The sequence below is a fragment of the Podarcis gaigeae genome (genome assembly GCF_964106915.1).
Source record: "Podarcis gaigeae genome assembly, chromosome: 14".
NCBI classification, from domain to species: Eukaryota; Metazoa; Chordata; class Lepidosauria; order Squamata; family Lacertidae; genus Podarcis; species Podarcis gaigeae.
This window is the reverse complement of record NC_139690.1, coordinates 7,268,073-7,294,885: the sequence shown is the minus strand read 5'-3', so window position 1 is coordinate 7,294,885 and position 26,813 is coordinate 7,268,073. Positions and strand designations below refer to the sequence as shown.

Genomic DNA, 26,813 nt, shown 5'->3' with positions numbered 1-26,813 from the left:
GCTGTTGCCATTGGCACATATCCATTTTGCATGCTATCCCAGATACCCCAAAGTTAAGATTAGGACTGCAGCCCTGTACACATTTTCCTGGAAGTGAACCCCATTGTACTCCATTGGGCTTACTTCTGAGTAGACGTAGGCTTCTTCTATGGGACCTTATGACACACTTTTATGTTTTTATACGTGGGAGAGGAAACTTATAAAACATACATGCAGATGGCATCATTTCTTCTGAAGTTGCTACTTCATTCTGCTATAGTACATAAGGGAAATAAAACAGTCCCTGGGGCAGGGGTGGGGGGTGGCAGATGTAAACATTTAGATAGCATCACAGCTGATTTGCATTTTATGATTGTTCTCTGAAATGCCTATAGCGTCATAATATTTCCATATTCCTGTAAATGTCTTCCACCTTATCACCTCTGCCTGTGATGCAGCGCTTTGATGAGAATTGTTGTCCATTTCTGACGGACTCTCCCTTAGGCAAACACACAATGCTCATTTTATACACTGTTGAGTTTTGTTGATATCATTGACTTGTTTGCCTTGTGGTCAGCTTCTAGGCCACAGAGCAAAATCAATCCCTGGAAGGTATCCAAATATATCATTGTCTCGTCTGTGACAAAGTCTTGGCACTAACCTCAGAGGAAAGTAGTTAATGGACTTTATATTGTTGTGGTCTGAGGGCCAATGTTCGTGTTGCATCAATGCTCAGGTTGGCTTTGTGTACTTAATTAAAGGACTGCAACTCCCCACATGAGCCAACCTGTACCTGGCGTTTGCCATCTGAGGGGGGGCAGCATGAGAATGGACCTTTTTGGTGCTGTTTTGACATTTTGCTGTGTTCCTAACACAGCAACAAAGTCCTGTGACTCACCCTACCGTGACCAAAATTAGTTTATATATTTCAGCTGTGCTCAAGAACTATTTCTGCAATGTAATTGAGTTGGCAAATAAACATTTAATAATGGGGCATAATCAGTTTCTGGATTTGCTCCTTCTTGAAACCATCTTACACTGGGATTTTTGTACAGTACATTATTCTGGCACTACAGTCAAATGCACTGGCAAATAATTAGCGTAGATTTTATTGCTGAGGAATGCTGTGTGCATGACTAGCTGTTCTGGGATTCTTAGGTGGGTTAGGTTGTCCTGATATCTTAAATCAGTGCCTTCTAAACAACACATTAGTAAATATTTTTTCAGTTCCTCAGAAGGAGGTTTACATTTTCTTATGATACATTCTGAAGGTGTATTAAAGTTAGGCAATTCATTTTTACTGAGGTCAGTGGTCCATGTATGTAAATGATGTCTGCTATACATAAAACCATCATCTGCTCTGTAGATCTTCTTTCAGCTTTTGGTTATATACATAAACTTCATAATCTTTGACAAGCTCCAAGATACTTTAAGAACAAACTTATTGCCCATGAATATATCAGCTTGCCCGGTTCTTTCTCTGAGGACCGACTTTGTGTCCTCCTGCCATCTCAGGTGTGATGGTGAGCCAAATGAGATGGGTTTTCTGATGTTGGTGGTCAAAGGTGATGGGTGTTGTGCCCCAACATCTGGAGGGCATTGCCCACGGGATGGGTGGGGCTCTCCTAGTCAATTCATATCTTGGCAGCCTTGCAAACCCTCATATGGACCTTCACTCCCTTGCTGCAGGCTGTCCTTTCCCCAGCCATATCTCTACACCGAGGCACGGAGGGAGAAGTACCAGAGGAGCAAAATTCACCAGAAAGTCCAGCAGTTCAAGCGCTTCATTGAGAATTACCGTCGCCACATCATCTGCGTGGTGATATTCTCAGCCATCACGGTTGGGGTCTTTGTGGAGAGGGCATACTGTGAGTTACCAGCCTATTTAGCTCCACCAAGCCAACTGCTGCGCCCGGGACCTAGCGTGGCCAGCCAGGGCCGGAACTCCACATCCTCATTCATTGAGGAAGGAGAAATGTCTGTCTCCAGAGGAGGCAGTGAGTGGCAGCCCCACCTAAGGATGCCACCACGTACGTATCTGCTTGCAGCACAAACTAACGCCAGACTCAAAAAAAGCGAGACCCAAGACTGCTGCAAGTAGAGCTCATTAATTGCTAACGAGAGAAGTTTGTTGCTAAACTTCCCAGTCCTGCTTTTTAGTGGCTACTTTAGAGATCCAGACCTATAGGGTCACAACTTTAGTTGCAGTGCTGTTGCTGTAAAATGAAGCTGAATAGCTCCACTATAACCCAGACCCCACCCCACTGAGCATGCAGTAAGAAGCAGGAGGGAAGTTCTTTCAGGGTGTGAGCATATATAGTAACAAAACATGTTATTTAGAATGGCTTTGCATTGCCTTGCTTTTCCCCAGGAAGTAGTAAAGGGCTTGTAAGGCATGCCAGCATGTTTATAACCCAAGCCTGCTGAGAGGGGAGAATGGGAGCGTGTAAGGTCCTGGTTCCTGCAGCAAACCCTTTCTCCTCTGTCTCTAGATTATGGATTTGCATCGCCACCCACAGGAATTGCAGATACCACCTTTGTGGGCATCCTCATCTCTAGGGGAGCAGGAGCCAGCATCTCCTTCATGTACTCATTTATCCTGCTCACCATGTGTCGAAACCTCATCACTTTTCTGCGGGAGACCTTTTTCAATCGCTACATCCCTTTTGATTCTGCTGTGGACTTCCACCGCTGGATTGCAACTGGAGCCCTGATCTTTTCAGGTAGATTCTGAGAGATCCTGCACACGTGCTCAAATGCCTATGCACATCTTGCTTGGGTCGGCGAGGCACCTTGTAAAATAAAATTTCCAGGGAAAATAAATTATAACGATTAAATAATGATACGAGGAAAGTGCATATCTATGGGACCGCCTCTCCCAGTATGTCCCGCAGAGGACCCTAAGGTCCATAAATAGCAACACCCTAGAGGTCCTGGGCCCTAAGGAAGTCATATTAGCCTCAACCAGAGCCAGGGGCCTTTTCAACACTGGCTCCGACCTGCATACAAATCGTCCCAGTTTCGATCCTGGCATTTCCCTGAAACGCTGGAGAGCTTCTTCCAGTCAGTCCAGACCAGTAGCCTTTGACTTTCTCAGTCCCAGGACCCACCTTCAACCCAAACAGGCATATGGGAGCCCTTGTACCTACAGGACCACCTCTCCTGGTATGCCCCACGGAGAGTCTCAAGCAACACCCTAGTGGTCCCGGGCCCTAAGGAAGTTAGACTAGCTTCAAGCAGAGCCAGGGCCTTTTCAACACTGGCTCCGACCTGGTGGAACGCTCTGTCTCATGAGACCAGGGCCCTGCAGGATCTGATTTCTTTCCGCAGGGCCTGTAAGACAGAGTTGTTCCGCCTGGCCTTTGGCTTGGAATCAACTTGATTCCCTTCCCCTCTATCCTTTTTCCTTTCTCCTCCTGTGATGGAGCTCCTATTTGGGGACTTACCTGGCTTTTTTCTGGCCCATGTACGACCAGTCTGGAGAGTTGGCCTTGGTGTAGATTTGACGTTTTCATCCCCAAAGTTTCTGATTTGAGTTTCTACTGAAATGAGGCTGCATTTTAAAGTTGTATTTTAATCTTGTTTTTAAGTTGTATTTTAATCAATTGTTTTATACCTGGTGTTAGCTGCCCTGAGCCCAGTTGTGGCTGGAGAGGGTGGGGTATAAATAATAATAATAATACTTAGAAGTAGTAGTAGTATTATCCACCTAAGAGCAAAATACAATAAAAAGTACAAGAGCTAAGATCACCATCAAATACAGGAGCTGAAGACCACCAGCCGAAACACATAGACTGACAAACGACACCTTAAAAAACCTAAGAGAAGTCCGCTTACCTCCTTAGGTGGGTGGCTTTGCGGCCAGGCCTCAGGCCCCCCCGGTGATCCGGCCAGGGGGCAGAGACTGGCATCCTGCTTGCTGGTGCTTGGCCACACCGATGGGGCTGCGCTCAGGGAGCGGGTTCAGCTGGGCGGTTCCACGGGAAATTCAAAGCATAGCCTCAGGGAATCACCCTCTCTTGCCCCTCGCTGGATCACTGTGGCTCATGGGGCCTTGGCACACAACGGAAAAGTATTTGCTGAGTACCAATAGGAGAGCGATGTAGGTACCAAGTGAGGAACCTGGGAAGCTGCTTTATAGTAAGTCAGTGTTGTCTACTCTGACTGGGAGCAGCTATCTCATGATCAACGCTGTTTTGTAACAACAAAACAAATGCTTGTGTCAGGGAACTGCCATCAGAGCCAGAGGGAGAGGGAGGGCTCCAGAGGGGTTCTGGAGAGCGTCCCGGGAGGGAGAGAAGCAGCCCATCCGCTGGGGAAGGAAATCAGCATAGCACCAGTGGAGAAGGGGGGCAGATGGGGGAATCGGCGAGGTGGCTCCATGACCCCTCGCCGGAGACCAGCGGGGAGAGCACGGGTCCTCCGCTGCCCACACCCTCCCTGCGCAGAAGGCTTCCGCGCAGGGAGAGTAGGCGGAGACTAGGCATCGAAGAGCTTCTTTGCTGGAAGAAGTTCAAGAAACGCCCACTGACGGATTCTGCCAGCGATTGAGACAGCCACGGGTGAGAGGCTGTCCAGACACAAAGGGTTCACCCAGGTAACCTAGCCAGGTGTGGTGTCGATTTACGCACAAGCAACCCCTAGAACCATTACAGCTTGCTTGCAAAGTGGGACTTTCCCCACATTTCATTTCTACTACAGCCCCTTCCACCTGCCAGAAAAGCCACTCCTGAGGGTTGCGGGTTCCAAACGGCATGCAGTTTATGTAGGGATGGGTGAATTTGTTAATTTCCGTTTTTTAAGTTTCTCATTTTTCCCCGTTTAAAATTCAGTTTTTCACATTTCCACAGCCATCTGCAACCTCAAATAAATAAATTAATTAATAAATCCTGAAAATTCTTTCTCTCTCCTAATTTTATTTATTTCTCCTAATGAACACATCTTGCCTGCAGTTTTGATTAATGCACACATTTTTGCAAGGAACTTGTATTAATAGAATGCATTTTATGTTATTTTCAGAGTTATTTTTTATGCATGTTTCCCCCTTATATATTCATTTAATTCATATATGTTGTTTGGAGGGAAAACTGCACAATGAAATTCAGAGAAGTGCAACTTTCAAATAGTTAGCTGAGTTTCAGTTCAAGGACTGTGAATTTGTTTTTTTAAAAAGAAAAGAAAAAAAGAATGCAAACAGCCCGGAACAGATTTGAAATTGCTTTAATAGTTGTTGCTGTGGATGCATTCTCTCACTACTTTTGCCCCCTGCAGTTCTGCATACTCTGGGCCATATTGTGAATGTCTACATCTTCTCAGTCACCCCTCTCAGCGTCTTGTCCTGCCTCTTCTCCAACACCTTTACAAACGATGGGTAAGTTGGGAGTGCCTTCTCCCCCTTCATACATACCGTATTTTTCACTCTATAAGATGCACCCAACCATAAGACACCCCTAGGTTTTAGAGGAGGAAAACAATGCAAAGCCTCTTGAGCGAAGAGGCAGGAGCGCTCCCGCTGCACACAAGAGGCTTTGCGTGGCTATCCCTGAAGCCAGAAAAGCTAGCGGGATCACTGCGCACCAATCCCTCTTGCTCTTCTGGCTTCAGCGATAGCCACGCAAAGCCTGCATTTGCTCCATAAGACGCACACACATTTTCCCTTACTTTTTAGGAGGGGAAAAGTGCATCTTATAGAGCGAAAAATACGGTAATAACTGAAGAACACAAAGGAGAGCTGGGCAACCCAGATAGCTGGAGAAAGAACAGAAGCCATGATCTCTAAGCATTTTGCGCAGTTAGAGCTTTTTCTTACCACTGTTTTAGCATGGGAAGCCCAATACTTCTTTGGTAGATTTTGAAATATTGAACCGGTCTTGTGAATACCCCAAAAGTCCTGTCTAGGCAACATTCTAAACCATGGGCAGGCAAACTAAGGCCCGGGGGCCGGATCCAGCCCAACCACCTTCTAAATGCAGCCCTTGGACGGGCTGGGAATCAGCGTGTTTTTACATGAGTAGAATGTGTGCTTTTATTTAAAATGCACCTCTGGGTTATTTGTGGGGCATAGGAATTCATTCATCCCCCCCCAAAAAAAAAATATAGTCCGGCCCCCCACAAGGTCTGAGGGACAGTGGACCAGCTCCCTGCTGAAAAAAGTTTGCTGACCCCTGTAACAGAGGCATTGAAACCAGCTGCATTGAATCGCAGTCTGCACATGCCCTATTTTCACAAGATTTCTTCAACTTAGGCCCAAAGGAGAGGTCAAGATTCCTTGCTTTAAAATAATAGTAGAGTGGTACCTCAGGTTACATACGCTTCAGGTTACAGACATTTCAGGTTACAGACTCCGCTAACCCAGAAATAGTACCTTGGGTTAAGAACTTTGCTTCAGGATGAGAGCAGAAATTGTGCTCCGGCAGCGCGGCAGCAGCGGGAGGCCCCATTAGGTAAAGTGATGCTTCAGGGTAAGAACAGTTTCAGGTTAAGAACAGACCTCCGGAACAAATTAAGTACGTAACCAGAGGTACCACTGTAATGATGACTCATACATGACTTCTTTCAAGATCAGGGAGTGGCAGTGGTATTCATCCTTTCCTCTGTATCCCTAGTCTGTATCACTGCACCTTCAAAACTTTTATGTTTTTCCTCTGTATAGTAAGCAATGACTTTGGGGGGAAACCGCACAGGGCAAAGGCAAGGGTTCTCTTTCTCTCCTGCAGTTCCCCTCTTTTCAATGCCATCACGTGGAGCTGCTTATTTCCAAAAACAGCAGTTAAGACAAATAAATAACACTTGGGCTGCAATCCTAATTGTCAATAGCGCTTTCGTTCCAGTCTATGTTGCTTGTTCTTATCAAGGCTTTACATAGTGCCATCATTTCTTTTCTTTCCAGGTCACAGTTTCCTCGCAAATATTATTGGTGGTTTTTTGAGACTGTCCCAGGTAAGGGCAAGTGGAGGTGTGGGCTCTTGGAGGGTGGGTGGGTTGCAGCAGCAGGACAATAGCTGTCAACCGTCCCTTATTTGGCGGGAAACTCCCTTATCCCAGCGCTGTGTCCCGCTGCTGTCCCTTATTGATGATGTCCCTTAAATTTCCCGGGTTTCAAAGGAAGCAGCTCCTCTCCCTCCCTCCCTGCCAGCCAGGGAGGAGGGACGCTCTAACTGTGTTGCTTGGCTGCGTTACTCACCCAATAAGGAGTCTAAGAACGACTGGGGGTGGAGCTTGCATGCCTTGTGCCAATCAAATCGGCCGCAGTGGTTTTCCTTGCTGCATCCCCTTTGCCGGGTTTTTGCGCTGTGGGAACCACCGCTTGAGGCTTCGTTTGGCTGCTAGCTGGGCTTTCTGCCTTTGGCTCAGAGGGGCTCAGAAGATGAACATACCTGTGCCTGGAAAATCCCTTATTTTGGCTGCTGATCCCTTATTTTTGAGGCTGCTAGTCCCTTATTTTCAGATCTGTAAGTTGACAGCTATGAGCAGGACCACACATGGCGGCTGTCTATTTTAACACATGTTCCTCTTCTTTTCCTTTCTCTCTCTCTCAGGCATGACTGGGGTGCTTCTTCTAGTTGTCCTCGCCATTATGTATGTCTTTGCAACTCACTATTTCCGGCGAATCAGCTTCCAGGGGTTCTGGATCACTCACCATCTCTACGTGCTTCTCTATATCCTGGTAACTCACTCTGGAGCCCTGCCTCTACCCTAGTGCAATTGTAACAAAAGGCACACCCACACACCATCCATTTAAAGCTTGCACAAAGCTGCAGTTCCCAGCACCCTTAATAAACTACAGTTCCCAGGATTCTTGGGAGGAAACCGTGTACTTTAAATGCATCGTGTGGATGTGACCAAATGTAAACAATACACAATGTGTCAGGATTTGGGGGAGATTGGCATTTGCAGTTTCTGCAGTGAGATAGCCCACATTCTCCATCCTGCTGTGCTGGATGATCAATGTTCTGGCTCTGCATGAGGCAGGTTTGGATGTTCATGGAGGCTTCTGGGTAGGAATATATAGCTCTTTGCTTGTGCAAGATCCTTTGGTGCTCTGCCTGCCCACCTGAGCACAGTCGTGGAAGAAGAGGTTTTTCTTTTCTGCTCAATGCAATATAACTGAAGTGTTGGGTTACGATGTGTCCTCCAGGTTATCATCCACGGCAGCTACGCTCTGATCCAGCAGCCCCGCTTCCACATTTATTTCATTGTCCCAGCCCTTATCTATGGGGCAGACAAACTCATCAGCCTGAGCAGGAAGAAGGTGGAAATTGCTGTTGTGAAGGCTGAACTTCTCCCATCAGGTACAACTTCTGGTGCTGGTCCTCTCTCTGTTTAAAATACGGTGGGAAGAACTTCCTGTCCTTGATCTATCACTAGTAACATCTAAGACAAGTGAGGAACAATTTCCAGCCCAGGGACCACATTCTGGGCAACCTTGCAAGAGTCACAGGCCAGTGGTGGGTGGGGACAAATGCAGAAGTGGGTGGAGCAAGGTATGTAAAGTAGGGTGTGTTCTTCCACAGACCACTCACAGTCCTTCATCTGGACAAGCAAGAAGCCCTGTCAGAGATCATGGACACATTCCAGCCAGGCAGAAACACTCCTGATTTGAAGCAGGCCCAATGAGGGGGTGTGGCCTGCAGAGGGGCATGGCCTGCAGAACTTCTGAAGGCTAGAGAGCTGCATTTGGCCATGGGACCTGAGGTTCCACACCCCTGATCTAAGATGGCCCTACCCTCCCTCCCTAGTGCTAGGCTGCCATCCTTGTCAGTGGCAGGAGCTGTTCTTCAAGGCAGCAGGGCTGTCTTGAAGAGATCTTTCTCAGGGGAGGGACAGGGAGGAAGGAAATGCTCCTTCTGGGCAGGAACAACTTTGACAACAGGAGCAGCTTAGGGCTCTTACTGGGCCCAGACAGGGGCAGCTCAGCCTGCTTAGCTGGGATTTGAGTGGACGGTATTGGGACTGGATATCTTTAGCTGAGATTTCAGATGACTAGATGACCCTTGGAGTCGCTTACAATTCTATGACTTGTGCCTTAATGGCAAACATGCTCAGGCCCCTCTTTTTTTCTTGGCTCAGGAGTCACTCGCCTCCAGTTCCAGAGGCCCCAGGACTTTGACTACAGGTCTGGGCAATGGGTGCGGATTGCCTGCTTATCTCTGGGGACCACTGAGTACCACCCCTTCACGTTGACCTCTGCCCCCCATGAGGACACATTGAGCCTGCACATTCGAGCAGCTGGGCCTTGGACAACTCGGCTGCGGGAGCTTTACTCCCCAGAAAGCATAGCAGAAATTGGCAAATATCCCAAGGTAAGGCTATAATGTCTTCGTTCTCTCCACCTCACCCACCCTAGCATAGATTTAAAGAACCACAGTACAGAAATGTCTTCAATAGATACTTAAAAGCACTTGTGCTTTCTGGTTCCAACCACAGAATTGCTTCCTCTGCTACCAATTCAGAAAACTAAACAGGGAAGAGGAATCTGTGGCCCACCAGACGTTGCTAGACTACAACTCCTATCATCCCTGACCATTGGCTACCATGGCTGGGGCTGATGGGAGTTGGAGTTCAGCGACACCTAGAGAGCCACAGGTTCCACATTCCCGGCAAAAAGCCATCCCTCCAATACCTACCCCAAACTATTAGTTGTAGGCAGAAGTCAGCTCTTGCTAGCTAGACTTAGTGGGAGTCATCCTACTTTGTCATCTGAGCAAAGGAGCAAGCTGTGCTGGCCCTCAGGCTCCCTCTTCCTCATGTCTCATGAAATGTTTATTCTGTTCCCCTCTCTTTCTGCAACCGCTGGCTTAAGAGACCAGTCTGCAGCTATGCTGTTTTTTCTCTCTTGACCATGCCACTCTTTGAATGCTAAGGCAGGGCAGGGCAGCAGGCAGTGACACCAGGGAGGAAAAGGAAATGATCCAGCGGGCACCCTTCTGGGGTGTGGGCTCAGCAGGGGCTCAGTAGTGCCAAGCTCTGGTGCAAGCCCTGGAAGCAAGTGAAGTTTTGTTTTCATATCTCTCTCTCTCTCTCTCTCTCTCTCTCTCTCTCTCTCTCTCTCTCTCTCTCTCTCCAGCTCTACCTGGATGGACCTTTTGGAGAGGGGCACCAGGAATGGAACAAGTTTGAAGTTTCTGTGCTGGTGGGAGGAGGCATTGGGGTGACGCCCTTTGCTTCCATCCTCAAAGATCTCGTCTTCAAGTCATCAGTTGGGTCCAGGATCTTGTGCAAGAAGGTGAGGTTGAAGGAATGGAGAAATGACTGGATTCTTGTCCTTGCTAGCCACTGAGTCAGTGTTAAGGGGCTTGGTGTGGTTCTCAAAGCGTAAGATGTGTCTCCCATAGCAGTTAGCAGAAGAGATGTGAACTTCACTGTGAGTCCTCTTGCACCCTTTTAAAAATATCTCTAGAGAACCTAATACAGAGCACATATGCCAGCATCCTGTTCCCATGGAGGTTTTGAGGACTATATAAGTAACAGAAAATGAGCAATCATATTTCTTTCATAGTTTTCCCTGACTTTAAACCAACCTCCCCCAAGCTGGTGCCGACCAGATATTGTAGGACCCCATTTCCCAGTATCTCCAACCAGCATGACCAATGGTCAGAGATGATGGGAGTTGTAGTCCAGCAACATCTGGAGGATACCACATTTGCTACCCCAGCCATAGAAGCTTCAGCATGCTTTCCCCTAACACGGGGATGCCTAATATTCCCACGATGAAGAACTTGTGGTGTATAATCACTTGGAATTAGACCTTGAAAATTGCAGGAGTTGCAACTCTTCTGAGCTTAGCTTGGTATGCACAAACAATCACTGGGCTTGGATGAGAAGATCCAAAAGGATCACAGCAGGTGATGGTGAAATGATAATGGACGCTGAGGTCAAAGCATGAAGTTCTGACATGGCCCAGGGAGGTTTCCTGGTGCAATTTAGAAAGACCAAAGGAGGTCAATGACAGGCCTCTAGATTCAGCCCATGGAGTTGAAAGAATGAGAGGGGTCCAGGTGAGCAGAGAGGTTTTGATGCAAGAGCTTGGAAGGAGGAGCCCATTCAGGAGGTGCAGGTGTCGTTTCAGAGGATTTCTGATAACAGCCTTGCTCACTTTCCCCTTGTTCCCAGATCTATTTCATTTGGGTGACGCGGACTCAGCGGCAGTTTGAGTGGATGGCTGACATCATCCGAGAGGTGGAGGAGAACGATCAGTGCGATCTGGTCTCCGTGCACATCTACATCACACAGCTAGCGGAGAAGTTTGACCTGCGCACCACCATGCTGGTGAGTCCCTACATGCTAAAACTGCAGAGCAGCCAGACACAGGGCCATATGTGCGGAAAACCTGAATTGACATTGGTTCTGATTCCGCTTTAAAGAGCAGGTTTTCACAGGGAAAGCTCAGGGCAAAATAAAAAAAAATGCTTGGGCACAGAGTTTTAAAGTGGGGACATCTGCCTGGAAACAGCAAGGCAAAAGGTTAAGTCTGGATAAGCCCTAAGTTTTTTACATATGAAGATAAAAGCAAAAGCACAACACCAGTGACCTTCCCAGTTGCTCCTGCTCTTTTTTCTGCCAGACGATAAAAAAGGTGCTGCGCACAATTGACAAATACTAGAGCTGGTGTAGCATAGTGTATATGAGACTGGCTACAATTCAGGAAATCCCTGGTTTGAATTTATCCTTTGGCATGAATGCTATCTCAGCCTCAGTCTCCGCATTTGCAAGATAGGGAGCAGAATAATAATAATAATAATAATAATAATAATAATAATAATAATAATACCTACCTTAAAAGGTGGTTGTAAGGCTTGCAGTTGTGTGCAGAGTGCTTTGAACATGTGAAAGTGATATACTCTACAAGTGTTAAGTGTTATTAATTAGTAGGTCCTTCTTTTATGTATAAAATTCAATATTACTTTATTTATATTTAATAACTTTAGACATACAGTATTACCTTAGCTGTTCTGGCTGTTACCTTATTAGTTTTCCCACCAACCACATGCATTTTTTTTAATAAAAAAAATCAATAGTTTATGCATGAATTTATATACCACTTTTCACTTCCACATAGTTTCCCTCCCTGAAGCAGTTCACAAGGATAATAAAATAGTGAGAAGAAAATAAATTTTAAACCCATAATTAACACTAAAAATAGCAGTGTCTTCAGCCTCCGAGCATGAAGAAGTATGGAAAGTGTGTCCAAACAAAACAGTTTTAATGATCTTTCTGAAAATGGGAAAGGAGGGGATTAAAGAAGCCTTCCGGAAGAGGGAGTTTCCAAACCTAGGTGCAGCCACCAAGAAGGCCCTGTCCTGCATTTCCACCAAGCCCACGTGAGACATCGGTGGTATTGTGCAGCAGAGCCTCCCCAAAGCTCTTAACAGACAGGCAGAGTTGTGCCAAAGCTGGTGGTCCTTCAGATATTCTAGATACAAATTGAATATTAAATTAAACTAGTATACCCGTAGATCTCCACATCATGTTCCTGGCTACATGCCTGGATGCTTGTTCTAACAAGACCTGCTTCTGCATTGGGGGAATCTAGAATGACAAGGTGGTGATAATGGTGTCTGTGAACAGTGGGTTCCTTCCCCCGACACAAGCCATACTCTGACCGTCACCGTCTCTCTTTCTAGTACATCTGCGAGCGGCACTTCCAGAAGGTCCTCAACCAGAGCTTGTTCACCGGCCTGCGCTCTGTCACCCACTTTGGTCGACCGCCATTTGTCCCTTTCTTCTGCTCACTGCAAGAGGTCCACCCTGAGGTCAGTGCTGGCAATGGGCAGAGGGCTCCTGTGGGCAATTGTGGGATTCACTTTTGTGCATTGCATATTAACAGGCTTCATGCGACAGAGGGGATCTTATGCTAGCCAAGTGTGCTTGCTAAATGGAACACAGGAAGCTGCCGCCTCCGAGCTCAGATGTTTGCTCACTGAGATGTTTTCCCCATCATCTGCTCCCTGAGATCATTTTAAATTGGGATCCTAGGGAATGAACCGGGGGCTTTTCTGCAAGCAAAGCAGGCCAGCAGCCACAGAGCAAAGGATGAGGAGAGCTACCGCAACAAGCTTCCTAAAGAGTAATTAGCAGTGCTGCCTGTGATGTTTCATCACTTAGCATCCCTCTGGTGCCGAGGAGAGAATTTGATCCAGCCACTGGGTCAGATTCCTATCTCTCCTGCTGTTGGGACAAAAAGCAACAATGCATTTTAGACAGTTACCTGTACCAGGGACGGCTGACGATAGACAGAAAGAGGACCTATTTTTACTCCTGTTAGTTCCTTCTTATTGGTGTATAGATCGCTTCCTTCCATGCTTTGACTTCTTCCTTCTCCTCCAGCCAGTCTTCCTTCCTTTGTCCTAGTGTTAGGACCCCTTTCCTTTAACCTCATGACTCCAAAGTGGGTGCCTGTGAGCTTGTGCTCTGAAGTTTGCCTGAAGTTAACTTTGTTTTATTCTTTCAAGCCCCACATAGGGAATTCAGTTGTGCTGTTGATCCAGCCACAACTTTCTTTGCCCCTAACCTGACTTCATGTACATGGATGTAAGCATGCAGCAATTTCCACCCTTTCCTACATTTGTCACAATCAGCATTTTCCCCCTTCCACTACACTCCGGCTTCTGCTAAAACCTGCTATTCTTCTCGCTATCCGCTATGCCTGAAACTAACTCGGGGAATTACGTAATTAATAAATAAATAAATGAAAAGATTACTAGATGGGTGAGAGACCATTGAACTTGTGCCAGGATTTTTTTATTTTTTTTAACAGCACTCTCAGGTCGGATTGACCTTTATCACATAAAAAGTATGCCATGAGTTAGTTCCTTTCCTCATTGCAGTGCTCCATTTGTATGTTGTGTAAAGAAAGAAAGATCAGTTGATGCAATGGAGGTTTTACAGCACGATGTATGTCACACAGTAGCAATTGTCGGTTGAAAAGTCGGTCATGTGAAATCTATAAATCAGCTGCCTGCCTAGATGGCAAACATTGTGGGTTCTCCCTTATGTGTGTCTATCCCTGATTGAGGAAGGGATTTGCTCTTAAGGCACAGAAGCAGGGCCAGGACAACCAGGCGGGGTGTGTGTGTGTGTGTGGAGTTGCAGCCCTTACTCTGCAATTGTAGCGGACGCACATCAAGCGGGTGAGTGGGTATTTATAGAAATCTGCATTTAGGAAAGTCTTCCTCTACACATTCTTCAGAATGAGATGGTAGAAACTTGAGGTGGTAGAATAACTAAAAAAAAGTCATGGAAGTAGAAAAGGAGGGATCCCTCTGGACTTTCATTTCATTCCACATTTGTGATTATTTGTGCTCACGATGCTATTGGGACCACCACACACAATCCCATTTCCATTTTTTGCATCTGCAGAAGTTTTGGGGTCGTCACACTGCTTCACTTCCAATCAGTGCATATCCTGTAGCTTCCTGCAAAGATTCTGTAACTTTTTATACCACCAATGTTCTGGAGCATGTCCTTCGTTATGGCCTTTCTGGACAGCAGTAGTGGGATATGGTTGGGGAAGGATCGCAGCAGAAACTAAAGCAGAATGAATCACCCACTGATGCAATGTTGTTGTATCAAGAATGTGCTGCGGGATACGTCCGGAATAAAACACTCGTCTGGAGAGGGGCCCTAGGGTTTAAAAATGTCCTCTCTGCCGTTCAAACGTTGGGAGAGCTGTAGCTCAGTGGTAGAGCCCATGTTTTATATGCAAAAGGAGCAAGGTTCAATCCTCCGGTATCTGCAGTTAAAACTTGAAAGGATCAGGCAACAGATGACAGAGAAAGACATTCACACTGGTGGCTGGCCTGCAGTATGTGCAGAGAATGCCAGGCTACGTAGAGAAATAGTCCGACTTCTTATAAGGCGGCTTCCTATTACTTCTTTTGTTTTAGAACATGGGGGAGCATTTCAAACTGGCGTGCCCCAAGTGTTACCTCAAATGATCCAGCTCATGTCTGCAATTTCTTCTGCCTCTCCTTCTCTTTCTCCTTCCAGAGCAGTCCTCTGCCATGGATGCATTTAGGCATCACCTAGAGCTTAGAGCCTGACCCAAGAAAGCAGGACGTGGCGCTCTCCTTTTTGCTGTTCACTTATTTTGAGACATTCATTTATTTAAAGAATGCCTATTGAGTTCAAGCAGGTGCCCACCCTGTATTCTCTTTGGCACCTGCTGAAAACATTCTTGTCTAGACAAACCTACCAAGACGCTTAGAAAGTTGGTGTGAATTTTAACCTATTTTACTATTTCAACTTTTTGTATGTTTTTAACTATTGCTGTCAGATTTTCTTGTTTTAGCTTTAAGTCTTTTGAATATTGTTGTTGTTATTATTATGACAATCAAGTGGTGTATAAATTTCATGAAATAAATACATAAGATGCTCTTATAATGACCAGCTAGAGTGGAAAATTTTAAGAAGGGGCCCAAAGCTGCTGGTCCCTTGGCTGTGTCTGTTCCCTTTCTCCCCTCTCTTCTGCTACTGCCCAATGTGTTGGGTATTGCCTGGTGACCAAGTTCTTTTGGTTTGTTGTTTCCAGGTGAGGAAGATTGGTGTGTTCAGCTGTGGCCCTCCAGGCATGACCAAGAATGTGGAGAAAGCATGTCAGAAGATCAACAAGCGCGATCAAACCTATTTTGTCCATCACTATGAGAACTTTTAGCCCTTTAGCAGACTCTGCTGGGCTTCTGGGGGGTGAATGCCCATCTCCCCAACCAGCTGTCTTCTTTCCAGTGTGCGTTGTTAGACAGTGGTTTACACTGGATTCTTACTTTTAGGACAGCTGTACTTTTTATCCCTGCATAGAATTTTAATGCCTCTGATGCCTGAGAAGTTATTGCTGCATGGACTGGAAACATAGCTCTAGCACTCACTTGTTTGTGTGTAGATGGAAAGTGATGTGACATCCTATTCATGGAGCATTAGTGCAATGGTAAACCAGTGTGAAATTGGTTTAAGGGTTGAATTTGTCTTAATGCTGCCATCGTATTTAAGTGTACATAATTTGCCCCCGTATATTCAATAAACATTTTCTAATCTTCTCTAAACGTATGTTCTTCTTGTTCTGTTATTCTATATGTTAAGTCTGCAAGCTGCACATAATTCCATCAGCTTAAGTTGCCATTCTTCATTAGTTGGGACCTCATTCGTTTTCCATTTTGGAGGCTAACAAAACATGGGCCACAGCAGTGGCATCCATAAATAACCTTTTATGACAAAAAAAAAATTCCTTCCAGTAGCACCTTAAAGACCAACTAAGTCAGTTCTTAGTTGGTCTTTAAGGTGCTACTGGAAGGATTTTTTTTGTTTGTTTTGACTATGGCAGACCAACACGGCTACCTATCTGTAACTAACCTTTTATGGTGGATGTAATAATGGAATACTGAATGGTTTTGTTTATGTAAAATATGCAGGGATTTATGATATGCAAAATGAACCATGGAAAGAGAAGAAGGGAAGTCACTGATATTTTAAGAATGTTTAAATGTCAAAATTGTAAAACAGAAAATTTAATAAAGATTATACACACACACACACACACACACACACACACACACATACACATATGTGAACCAACAGTGGTACCTCGGGTTAAGAACTTAATTCGTTCCGGAGGTCCATTCTTAACCTGAAACTGTTCTTAACCTGAAGCACCACTTTAGCTAATGGGGCCTCCCGCTGCTGCCGCGCCGCCAGAGCACGATTTCTGTTCTCATCCTGAAGCAAAGTTCCTAACCCAAGGTACTATTTCTGGGTTAGCGGAGTCTGTAACCTGAAGCATATATAACCTGAAGCGTATGTAACCCGAGTTACCACTGTATATATGGTGTTAGATGACTCATTTAGGAAAACTCTTCACAGGGATGGGGAATCTGTGTTGTTGTTGGACTCCAACTCCTATCAGCCCCAACCACCAGGATTTCCCATTCCCTTCGTACAACTACAGTTCCTAAGGTGAGAACTGAAATGGTTACGTAGCTTTGACCAGCTTAGGTGTCTGAACATGACCTAACTGCTTTGTTATGGCTTGTGTTTGTTTGCCTTTGTCATGTTTAGCTGTTGGCTTTCACCTTTAGAAGGAGACTTATGGTGGATAACTCAGTCAGTAACTACTACAAAAACAGTTTAGCTCTGAGGACCAGATGCTGGAGTCAAACAGCCAGTGATGTAGTGGAGTAGGAACTTGAGGGAACAGTTCTTTCTTTTTTCTTTCTGCAGAAAGTTCAAAGTTATGAGCAGGAATACAGTGGTACCTTGGTTTACAACCATATCGCGTTCCAGAGGTCTGGTTGTAAACCGAAACAGGTTGTAACTCAAGGCGCGCTTTTGCCAATGGGGCCTCCCAAAAATATAAAAAATAAATGGGTTGTAATCCAAAAAAAATGGGTAACCCAAAAAAAGGGACACACACTTCCGGGTTTGACATGGTTGTAATCCAAAACAGTTGAAATCCAAAACGGTTGCAAACCAAGCTACCACTGTGGTGTCTGCCAGTGTTGTCAAGTGGAGGGGTTATAATTAGAAGTGCATGAATCTGCCAGTTTTGGTTTTTCTCAATTTTCCATTCCCCCCCACCCAGTCTTAAATTCAGTTCACATTTCTGCACCCATTTGCAAATTCTTTTTAAAGTCCTCATGAAAATTTATCCCAACACACACACTTTTGTCTGCAATTTTGCCTGATTATACGTATTTCTGCAAGCAGTTTCCCCTAATGTACTGCAGTTTCATTACTTATTTTCACTAATATGTGCATTTCTATGCACACTTCCCCCTGATACAGCTTTTCATACCCATTTTTTGTTTGGGAAAACTGCATCACAAAATTCAAGGAAGTGCAAATTTCGAAGGATAGCTATATTTAGGTTCACATATTGTTTAGGTAAGTGCTAATTACTTAGGTCCACATTAAAAGTCAAATGGAACTGAGTTTCTACCCCATCCCTAGTTAGAATATAGGGCATGCCGTATTCATTAATCAACCTGACAATAGCCTTTCCTATTAAAATACACAAACATTCTTTACATTAAACAAATATTGGGGGGGGGACACGGTTGTCCTACCTTCTGTTAGATGAACAGTTCATAAAGAGCCTCAACAGCATGTGAAATGCCAGGTTGTGTACTCTACATAGTACCTTATGTTTGTAGTTCTATTTCCATCCTTCCTCCATTGAACTCAGGGTGGCACACATGGGAATGACTGGGTACAGCTCCAATAAGCTTCCAGTGACTTTACAAAATAAACCCAACCTGAGTAAAATAAACCCAACCTGCACGCCTAGAACTTCTTGCCATTCAGACAAGTGTGATGGGCAGAATATGGTCCTGAGAACACACCATTCCCCAAAGAGGACAACCAACAGCACGTTCTGTACCTGACCTACAATTCCTCCTTAAAACTCAAGTTTGCATGCTCTTGAAACTCAAGTTTGCATGAGAGCTTGGGGACATAGCTTTGGGAGCCCAGATCCAGCCTTTGCAATGATTCTTCCATTGAGGAACCTCTGTGGCCTATCCTTTATTTCAATGAGCAAGAGCAGGCTTCCTCAACCTCGGCCCTCCAGATGTTTTAAGACTACAATTTCCAGCATCCCTGACCACTGGTCCTGCTAGCTAGGGATCATGGGAGTTGTAAGCCAAAAACGTCTGGAGGGCCGAGTTTGAGGAAGCCTGAGCAAGAGCAATGCCAGGCAAGACTTGCTCCAAAACGCTGCTCTTCTCCAACGTGCCCTTAGCTGGCCTCTTTCTTGGTAAGGCCATCTGCAGAGCTGTTTCCATTGATGGCTTCTTGCTGGGAGCAGCTGCTATCCTTGCCAGCTCATGGGATGGCTGTTGAGTGGTGTATGCTTCCTCTTGGGCTGAAGCCACATTCGTAAGCCCTGGGGCTCTCTGCTGCAAGGAAGGGTTATAATTTTCTAGACCAAAGAGCAGCTGGGCAAGTTTAGTCAGGATTCACTGAACGCTTAGTTCAGAGCAGCTCAGGGTTTAGTGACTATTTCCACAGAGCTGAGCATCCTAATCCCCTCAAATCCATGGGGCTTAGATGGTTGAGGTGAGGGTGCTGGGTGCCTTTACCAATGTGGCTTAAACATTTTGCCCTAATTGTTTTGTTCTGCTCCAACTGGTTGGCCATGCAAGTAAAAAGCTCATGTTGTCAGACGCTTCCTCTCCATGGCAAATGCCTTTCTTCCACTCTCTGGCTTGTGGCTTCGGGGGTCTGCAATATGAGTTTACAGGGCCGGCCCTGCCAATAAGGCAGAATGAAGCCACTGCCTCAGGTCGCATCCATACCATACTTTAAAAGCACATGTCTTCCCCCCAAGAATCCTGGGAACTGTCATTTGCCCCTCACAGAGCCCCAGTTCCCAGCACACTTACCAAAGCTCCGGTAACCTGGATTAAATGTATGGTGTGGATGGTGACCAAATCTGAGCAATTTGCGTTAGGATTTGCGTTAGGATTTCTGGAAGAGGCATATGCAGATTCTGCACATTCTTCAACTGGAAAACGAGTCCACTGTGAATAGCTGCTCAATTTGTTCTGGTTTGCAAAGTGTTTTGAAGAGGTGGGTTGTATAACATCTGAAATTTATACAAGTTTTTCTTTTCAGGCACTGGGCAAGGGAATGGGCCCCTCACTGGACATCACAGTGACATCAGGGCACATTTTGAAAGAAAACGTTTTTGGCTGCCGAGCAAAAGCTTTGAAAGCTCCTTTCAAAGAGCTGTTTTGTATGGCACCTGAAAGCAGCTTTGCAGGCCAAGGTTGGCAGTGCCTGCAAAACACCCTTTCAGCAGAGCCAGATTATTTTTAACCTGCACCACCACCTGGATGAAAAGGTTGGTAGAGGTGCAGAGACAGCTTGTATCTGTACTCAGTGTAACGTAAGAATAACCCTTTGGCCTATTATTGTGAGGTAATCTCAGTTTGTCTGATTAACACGAAAAACACATTTATCACTGTACACTTTGTGACACCTCCCTTAATAAGAAAAGAACAGACTACTCACTTATTGACTTGTCTGTTAAAAAGGCTACGCTGGGCTACCCATGCTCCACATTGCTGGTTTGTAGCCTAAAATAATTTGAAAACCTGTGTCAGTGAGCCTCAGGCACCTTTAGAAATACCCTCACTTTGGATTTTCAGGTGTCTTTTGAAGATCTTTTTGTGCCCTCAGGCCTACCCAGTAGCTATTCGTTTTAGTGATTGTTTTGTCCTGTTTTTAAAAGGTTTATGACGTTGTTTTGATGCGTTGTGAGCGGATGCCATATAACTACTTTGATGAATGACCAAGGCTTTGTCACCATTATAAATATAATTATAGTTGGCACTGATCGGCTCACCCTGGCACTCTTTAACACAAAACATGAGATAAGGCATCTGCTTTGCATACAAATGGTCCCAGTTTCGATCCTGGCATTTCCCTGAAACGCTGGAGAGCTTCTTCCAGTCAGTCCAGACCAGTAGCCTTTGACTTTCTCAGTCCCAGGACCCACCTTCAACACAAACAGGCATATGGGAGCCCTTGTACCTACAGGACCACCTCTCCTGGTATGCTCCACGGAGAGTCTCAAGCAACACCCTAGTGGTCCCGGGCCCTAAGGAAGTTAGACTAGCTTCAAGCAGAGCCAGGGCCTTTTCAACACTGGCTCTGACCTGGTGGAACGCTCTGTCTCATGAGACCAGGGCCCTGCGGGATCTGATTTCTTTCCGCAGGACCTGTAAGACAGAGTTGTTCTGCCTGGCCTTTGGCTTGGAATCAATTTGATTCCCTCCCCCTCTTTCTTTTTTCCTTTCTCCTCCTGTGAAGAGGCTGCATCTTAATGTTTTAATGTTGTATTTTAATCTTGTTTTTTAAGTTGTATTTTAATCAACTTGTTTTTATTATTGGTTGTTAGCCGCCCGTCTTGGCTAGGGAGGGCGGGGTATAAATAAAATTTGTTGTTGTTGTTGTTGTTGTTATTATTTCTTAATCTTTTACCATATATTGAAATGATGTTAAACGCTCCTGATGCAACCCACCTCAGATCAGACCACCAGTGGTCTAGACCAAGATGGCCCAACTTTTCATAGCAAGTGGGCCACAAGAGTTCTTCAACACAGAACCCATGAGCCACACACTGCCTTGGGGAGGGGGAAGCAAGGCCCAAATTTGAAACCCTCACACTGCCTTCCCAAAGCTGGGCAAGTGAGGCACTGGGCGAAAGGGGATGTGCAGCAGCCTGTGTGCATCTCTTCCCCACCCCGACCTCATGATCATGCATTTCCTGCATTGCATTTGGGCCCAGTTCAGGGTCAGGTTGGTCCCACATCATCCTGCATTAGTTCAGAGCCACTCTGAAGTAAGTGCTGGATCAGGCCCAGAATTGGATTGTAGGGTACCCAACCGAATTACAGCACCCATCACCACTGATTATTGGCTTCTGTGTGTGTGCATGACCAAACAAAGATTAGGACTGCTTAGTTAAACATTTTAGCTTCTTCCTTCTCAGAAATGCAGCTGAGGGTTCAAAATCAACACTGGGAGTCAAGGGTGTGTGTGTGTGTGTGTACGTGTGTCAACACTGAATCATATACACAGTACGTGAATTTTCTATTTGGAGATCATACCTGCGTACGGAAAATATTTTATGAAGCAGCCCTAAATGTCATGATGAAGATTTTTGAATAAACATTCACAAACTTTTTATTGATAATAATCAGCTAAATAGTTTGAGGATCTATACAACTTTGTAACATGCAGAAAACAGCAGTCTCAGAGAAACCAAAGACTGGAACTGATGGAAGTTGGGGGTTGGGGTGGGGGACGTTTGGGAGGAAAAATGGGGGGGAACAAGGATGATATGTTTTTGGATAATATGTCTTGTTTTAATTTTGAATAAAAAAACTAAAAAAAATGTCATGATGAAGATTATTCACTCTCACACATACACACAATCACAAGAAAGCTACAAAAGCACCACACACCTTTAAGTTGCCAAGAGAAAAAGTATGAGTGAATTTAGAACAGAAATCTATTGAGTATTAAAGCTATCAAAGTTCAAAGCAGAAAACTGTAGAAGAAAACAATTAAACTAGGAAAATGAGAAATACAAAAGTTTCAGAAATCATGCAAAACTCAGAGTACAGTCATACCTTGGAAGTGGAACAGCTTAGTTCCCAAATGTTTTGGCTCCCAAACGTCGCAAACCCAGAAGTGACTGTTCCAGTTTGCGATCTATTTTTGGAAGCCAAACTTCTGACAGGGCTTCCACAGCTTCCGATTGGCTTCAGGAACATCCTGCAGAAGCCACGCTTTGGTTTTTGAAAGTTTTGGAGGTCAAATGGACTTCTGGAACGGATTCTGTTTGACTGCCAAGGTATGACTATACTTGAGTTCACTAGGCTCCTTTGGGAGAAAAGATAGGATACAAATGTAATAAATAAATGTGAGGAAGACCATAATAATATATTCTCATAAGATAGAAAAAGAAATATAGCCTATTTATTATTCCAAGATTAAGATCCATTCATTTTGATGAGTCTACTCTCAGTAACAGTTAGCTGAATACAACCCCATACAGTCGAAGTATGACTCCTGAAGAATCCTTGGGACAGAAGTTTGTTAAGGCTGCTGAGAATTGTGGCTCTATGAAGGGCAAACTTTTTGGGTGGGTGGGTAAATACAGTGGTACCTCGGGTTACAGACGCTTCAGGTTACAGACGCTTCAGGTTACAGACTCCGCTAACCCAGAAATAGTACCTCGGGTTAAGAACTTTGCTTCAGGATGAGAACAGAAATCATGCTCTGGCGGAGCGGCAGCAGCAGGAGGCCCCATTAGCTGAAGTGGTGCTTCAGGTTAAAAACAGTTTCAGGTTAAGAATGGATCTCCAGAATGAATTAAGTTTTTAACCCGAAGTACCACTGTATGCTCTAACTATATGGTGTGTATGGAAACCCAGCCAGATGGGCGGGGGTATAAATAAAAAATTATTATTAATATTATTATTATTATTATTATTATTATTATTATTATAGCCGAGGGTTGGCGTAGAAGCTACCATATGAATATAGTTGGGCTTGTGTTCCTGACACACTCCACTTCCTCTGTCTTGCCAACACCTAGCTCTGATGACCCTGTACCACTTATAGCAGGGGTCAACAAAATTTTTTTTAGCAGCGAACCAGTCCACTGTCCCTCAGACCTTGTGGCAGGACAGAGAAGCGGCACCGGGGGGGGGCAGGAGCTGGAAAAAGAGGTGAGGGGGCAAGTAGTCCTCCTCTCCAGCCCCAGCCGCTGCGCTTACCTTCCCAGGGGCTGCCGCTGCCGCTGCCACCATCACCACTGCTGCTACTGCTTCTCATGGGTAGGCAGAGTGAGCTCGTCCGCTCTGCTCTCTGGCCCACAGGAGCACCAGGGCGGCGACAGCGATCGGAGGAAGAGGCTGCGCCGCAAAGCTGGAAGCCACCGCAAAGCCAAGACTCCCAGCGATGGCGATGGCAATGGGAGGAAGAGGCCAAACGGCGGCGGCTCTGCCAATCAAAAGCTGTGCCTGGTTTACCTCAGCGCAACGCGGGGGCATCTCTGCCAATCAAACGCCACTGAGGTAAACCAGGCGTTTGAGTAGCAGAGCCACCACCGCTTAGCCTCACCATCTCTGGGAGTCTCAGCTTCGTGGCGGGTTCCGGCTTTGCAATGTGACACGGGCCAGATTTACGAGCCTGGGGGGCCGCATTCGGTCCCTAGGCCTTAGTTTGCTGACCCTTGACTTATGGGGTTTGCTAGCAAATGTAAATGTGCCATCGAATCCAAGCACACCTTAATTTTCACAAAGTAATTTGGCCAAAAAAGAGGTGAGCATTAGATTCAAGTAAATACCGTATTTAGCAAATCAGTGCTAAATATAGAATCATGGCTGGGGAGAATTAATGAGCCCCACCAAGATCACAGATTTTACCCCATCTTACTCAATTCCACAAGGGGTGGAATTCCCCAGGCACATTTTATAGCCCTCTTCCCGCTTGATTGTGGACGGAAAGGAAACACAGAGGTCATTGCTTTACAAGAAATCATCTGTGTCTAAGACTGAAGCAGCGCTGAGTCTTGCATACATTGGGTGTGTCCCTTCCCAGGGTGAACGCTGTGCTGCGGTGCCCGCGGCAAGAGGAAAGGTTCCTGCGGGGCTAGATTTTGAAGGAGAAATGCCCTTGGAAGGGAGGCAGCAAAGCACTTTCAGCGAAAGAGACTGGCGTTTAACTCCTGCTCTTGTTTTCACCTGCAGAGCTCAGTCTGGGACCATGCAAGACTCAGCGCTGCTTCAGTCTTAGACACAGATGATTTCTTGTAAAGCAATGACCTCTGTGTTTCCTTTCCGTCCACAATCAAGCGGAAAGAGGGCTATAAAATGTGCCTGGGGAATTCCACCCCTTGTGGAATTGAGTAAGATGGGGTAAAATCTGTGATCTTGGTGGGGCTCATTAATTCTTCCCAGCCATGATTCCCAGTCTATATTTAGCACTGATTTGCTATATACGGTAATTACTTGAATCTAATGCTCACCTCTTTTTTGGCCAAATTACTTTGCGAAAATTAAGGTGCGCTTGGATTCGATGGCACATTTACATTTGCTAGCAAACCCCATAAGTCAAGGGTCAGCAAACTAAGGCCTAGGGACCGAATGCGGCCCCCCAGGCTCGTAAATCTGGCCCGTGTCACATTGCAAAGCCGGAACCCGCCACGAAGCTGAGACTCCCAGAGATGGTGACGGGAGGAAGAGGCTGAGCGGTGATGGCTCTGCTACTCAAACGCCTGGTTTACCTCAGTGGCGTTTGATTGGCAGAGATGCCCCCGCGTTGCGCTGAGGTAAACCAGGCACAGCTTTTGATTGGCAGAGCCGCCGCCGTTTGGCCTCTTCCTCCCATTGCCATCGCCATCGCTGGGAGTCTTGGCTTTGCGGTGGCTTCCAGCTTTGCGGCGCAGCCTCTTCCTCCCATCGCTGTCGCCGCCCTGGTGCTCCTGTGGGCCAGAGAGCAGAGCGGACGAGCTCACTCTGCCTACCCATGAGAAGCAGTAGCAGCAGTGGTGATGGTGGCAGCGGCAGCGGCAGCCCCTGGGAAGGTAAGCGCAGTGGCTGGGGCTGGAGAGGAGGACTACTTGCCCCCTCACCTCTTTTTCCAGCTCCTGCCCCCCCCCGGTGCCGCTTCTCTGTCCTGCCACAAGGTCTGAGGGACAGTGGACTGGTTCGCTGCTAAAAAATTTTGTTGACCCCTGCTATAAGTGGTACAGGGTCATCAGAGCTAGGTGTTGGCAAGACAGAGGAAGTGGAGTGTGTCAGGAACACAAGCCCAACTATACTCATATGGTAGCTTCTACGCCAACCCTCGGCAATAATAATAATAATAATAATAATAATAATAATAAATAATTTATTATTTATACCCCCGCCCATCTGGCTGGGTTTCCATACATACTGTCAGGGGTTCAGAAGGAGAGACACAGGAGGGGGAGCAAATGGAGAGTGAGGAGGAGGAGTACGAGGGGGGCGCAGGCAGTGACAGTGGCCAGAGTTATTCCACAAGCCTCTCTAGCGAATCGGAGGACTCACAGAAGGGAGCGCCGGTGGCCAGAGCAAGGGAGATTCCAAGGGAGAAACCTCAAGAGGGAGGGGCCAGCGGGGAGTCTCTGAACAGCAGCTGGAGATCAGGGCCAGCGTCTCCACCAGAGCGCAGTGGGGAGGGGGAGTCCCAGGAGTCGGGACCAGTGTCCTCACCACCAGAGAGAGGAGAGGAGTCAGGTTTGGCAACACCCACATCAGGAAGCGGGGAAACGGTCAGAAGGAAAGTCACCGGCTGGGCGCGTGCGCCAAGTTCAAATGTACAGGAGCGCGGCACAGCGGGGAGCCCGGGAAGGGAGCCAGGTCCTAAAGCCCGCCGGAGGGAGGGGCAAGACTCAGGAGGCTCCGCGTCAGAGGAGTCCAGGAAGGAGGGAACCCCAGAGGGCAGAAGGACCCAACGCAGGAAAGAGCAGCGCAAGAGGTGGAGCCAGGCTAGAATCTTAAACTGGTGTGGGTGGAGCAGTGAGTCAGAGGGGACTTAGCCGGTCTAGCGTTAAGACGTGGGCCTGCGCGCCCAGAGCTTGGAAATGGAAACTAAACTTCAATAAAGACTTTTGTATATAATATCCACTGGGCGTTGGTCCTCTGTGAGCTGGGACCTAGCGGCAGTCCTGACAGTAAGTCCCCTCACCATTTTCACCAATTTTGCAACCTCGTGGAGTGCGGGAAAGCAGCGAGGGGTGAAGATTGGTGCTTCGCGAGCTCACGAAAAACAGGGAAATGACTACCGAAGAGAGGATAGCGAGTTTGCAAAACGCAGTGACGCAGTTGACTGCAGAAATTGCGGCTTCCAGAAAGAAAGAACAGGAAGCAGCTGCTGCCTGCCAGGATCTGCGAACCAGGTTAGAAGTGCTAAGTACACAGAGGCTACCAGCCACCAGACCAGAAGGGATTGGGCTGGGAAACAGAGGAGGGAGCCTGGTATCTCACTTCAATGGGGACCTGCAGGAGTATCCTAACTTCAGAGCAGATGTGATTTATACATTGCAGCTGCTTGACAAAGACTTTAAAAATGAGGGAGAGAAAGTGGGATTTATTATTTCGCATTTGCGGGGGGAGGCAAAATCGTGGCTGCGCAATCTATGGAGAGACAAGGATCCAGCCCTCCAAAATGCGGCTGCCTTCATTAAAGTGATGGATGCGTGTTTTTTATCTGAGATTGATGTGGATATCGCTAGGAGGGAGATTCACGGACTAAGACAAGGTAAAGCCACTGTGAGACAATATCATGCACGTTTTTTCGGATTG

General features: G+C 46.3%; 1 protein-coding gene across 3 annotated transcripts in view; it reads left to right on the top strand.

Annotated features, from left to right (window-relative positions):
• DUOX2 (dual oxidase 2) overlaps positions 1–16,016 on the top strand; it is a 52,291-nt gene extending 36,275 nt beyond the window's left edge. For all 3 annotated transcript variants that reach the window (XM_083712416.1, XM_083712417.1, XM_083712418.1), the window contains 11 exons: positions 1,669–1,847; positions 2,472–2,702; positions 5,251–5,350; positions 6,869–6,918; positions 7,518–7,645; positions 8,117–8,270; positions 9,049–9,281; positions 10,046–10,204; positions 11,092–11,247; positions 12,603–12,731; positions 15,509–16,016. In XM_083712416.1, the coding sequence (XP_083568542.1) occupies positions 1,669–1,847; positions 2,472–2,702; positions 5,251–5,350; positions 6,869–6,918; positions 7,518–7,645; positions 8,117–8,270; positions 9,049–9,281; positions 10,046–10,204; positions 11,092–11,247; positions 12,603–12,731; positions 15,509–15,631 (1,642 nt within the window). In that variant the 3' untranslated portion in view covers positions 15,632–16,016. The remainder of the gene's footprint in view (positions 1–1,668; positions 1,848–2,471; positions 2,703–5,250; positions 5,351–6,868; positions 6,919–7,517; positions 7,646–8,116; positions 8,271–9,048; positions 9,282–10,045; positions 10,205–11,091; positions 11,248–12,602; positions 12,732–15,508) is intronic.
• Positions 16,017–26,813: the final 10,797 nt, after the last annotated feature.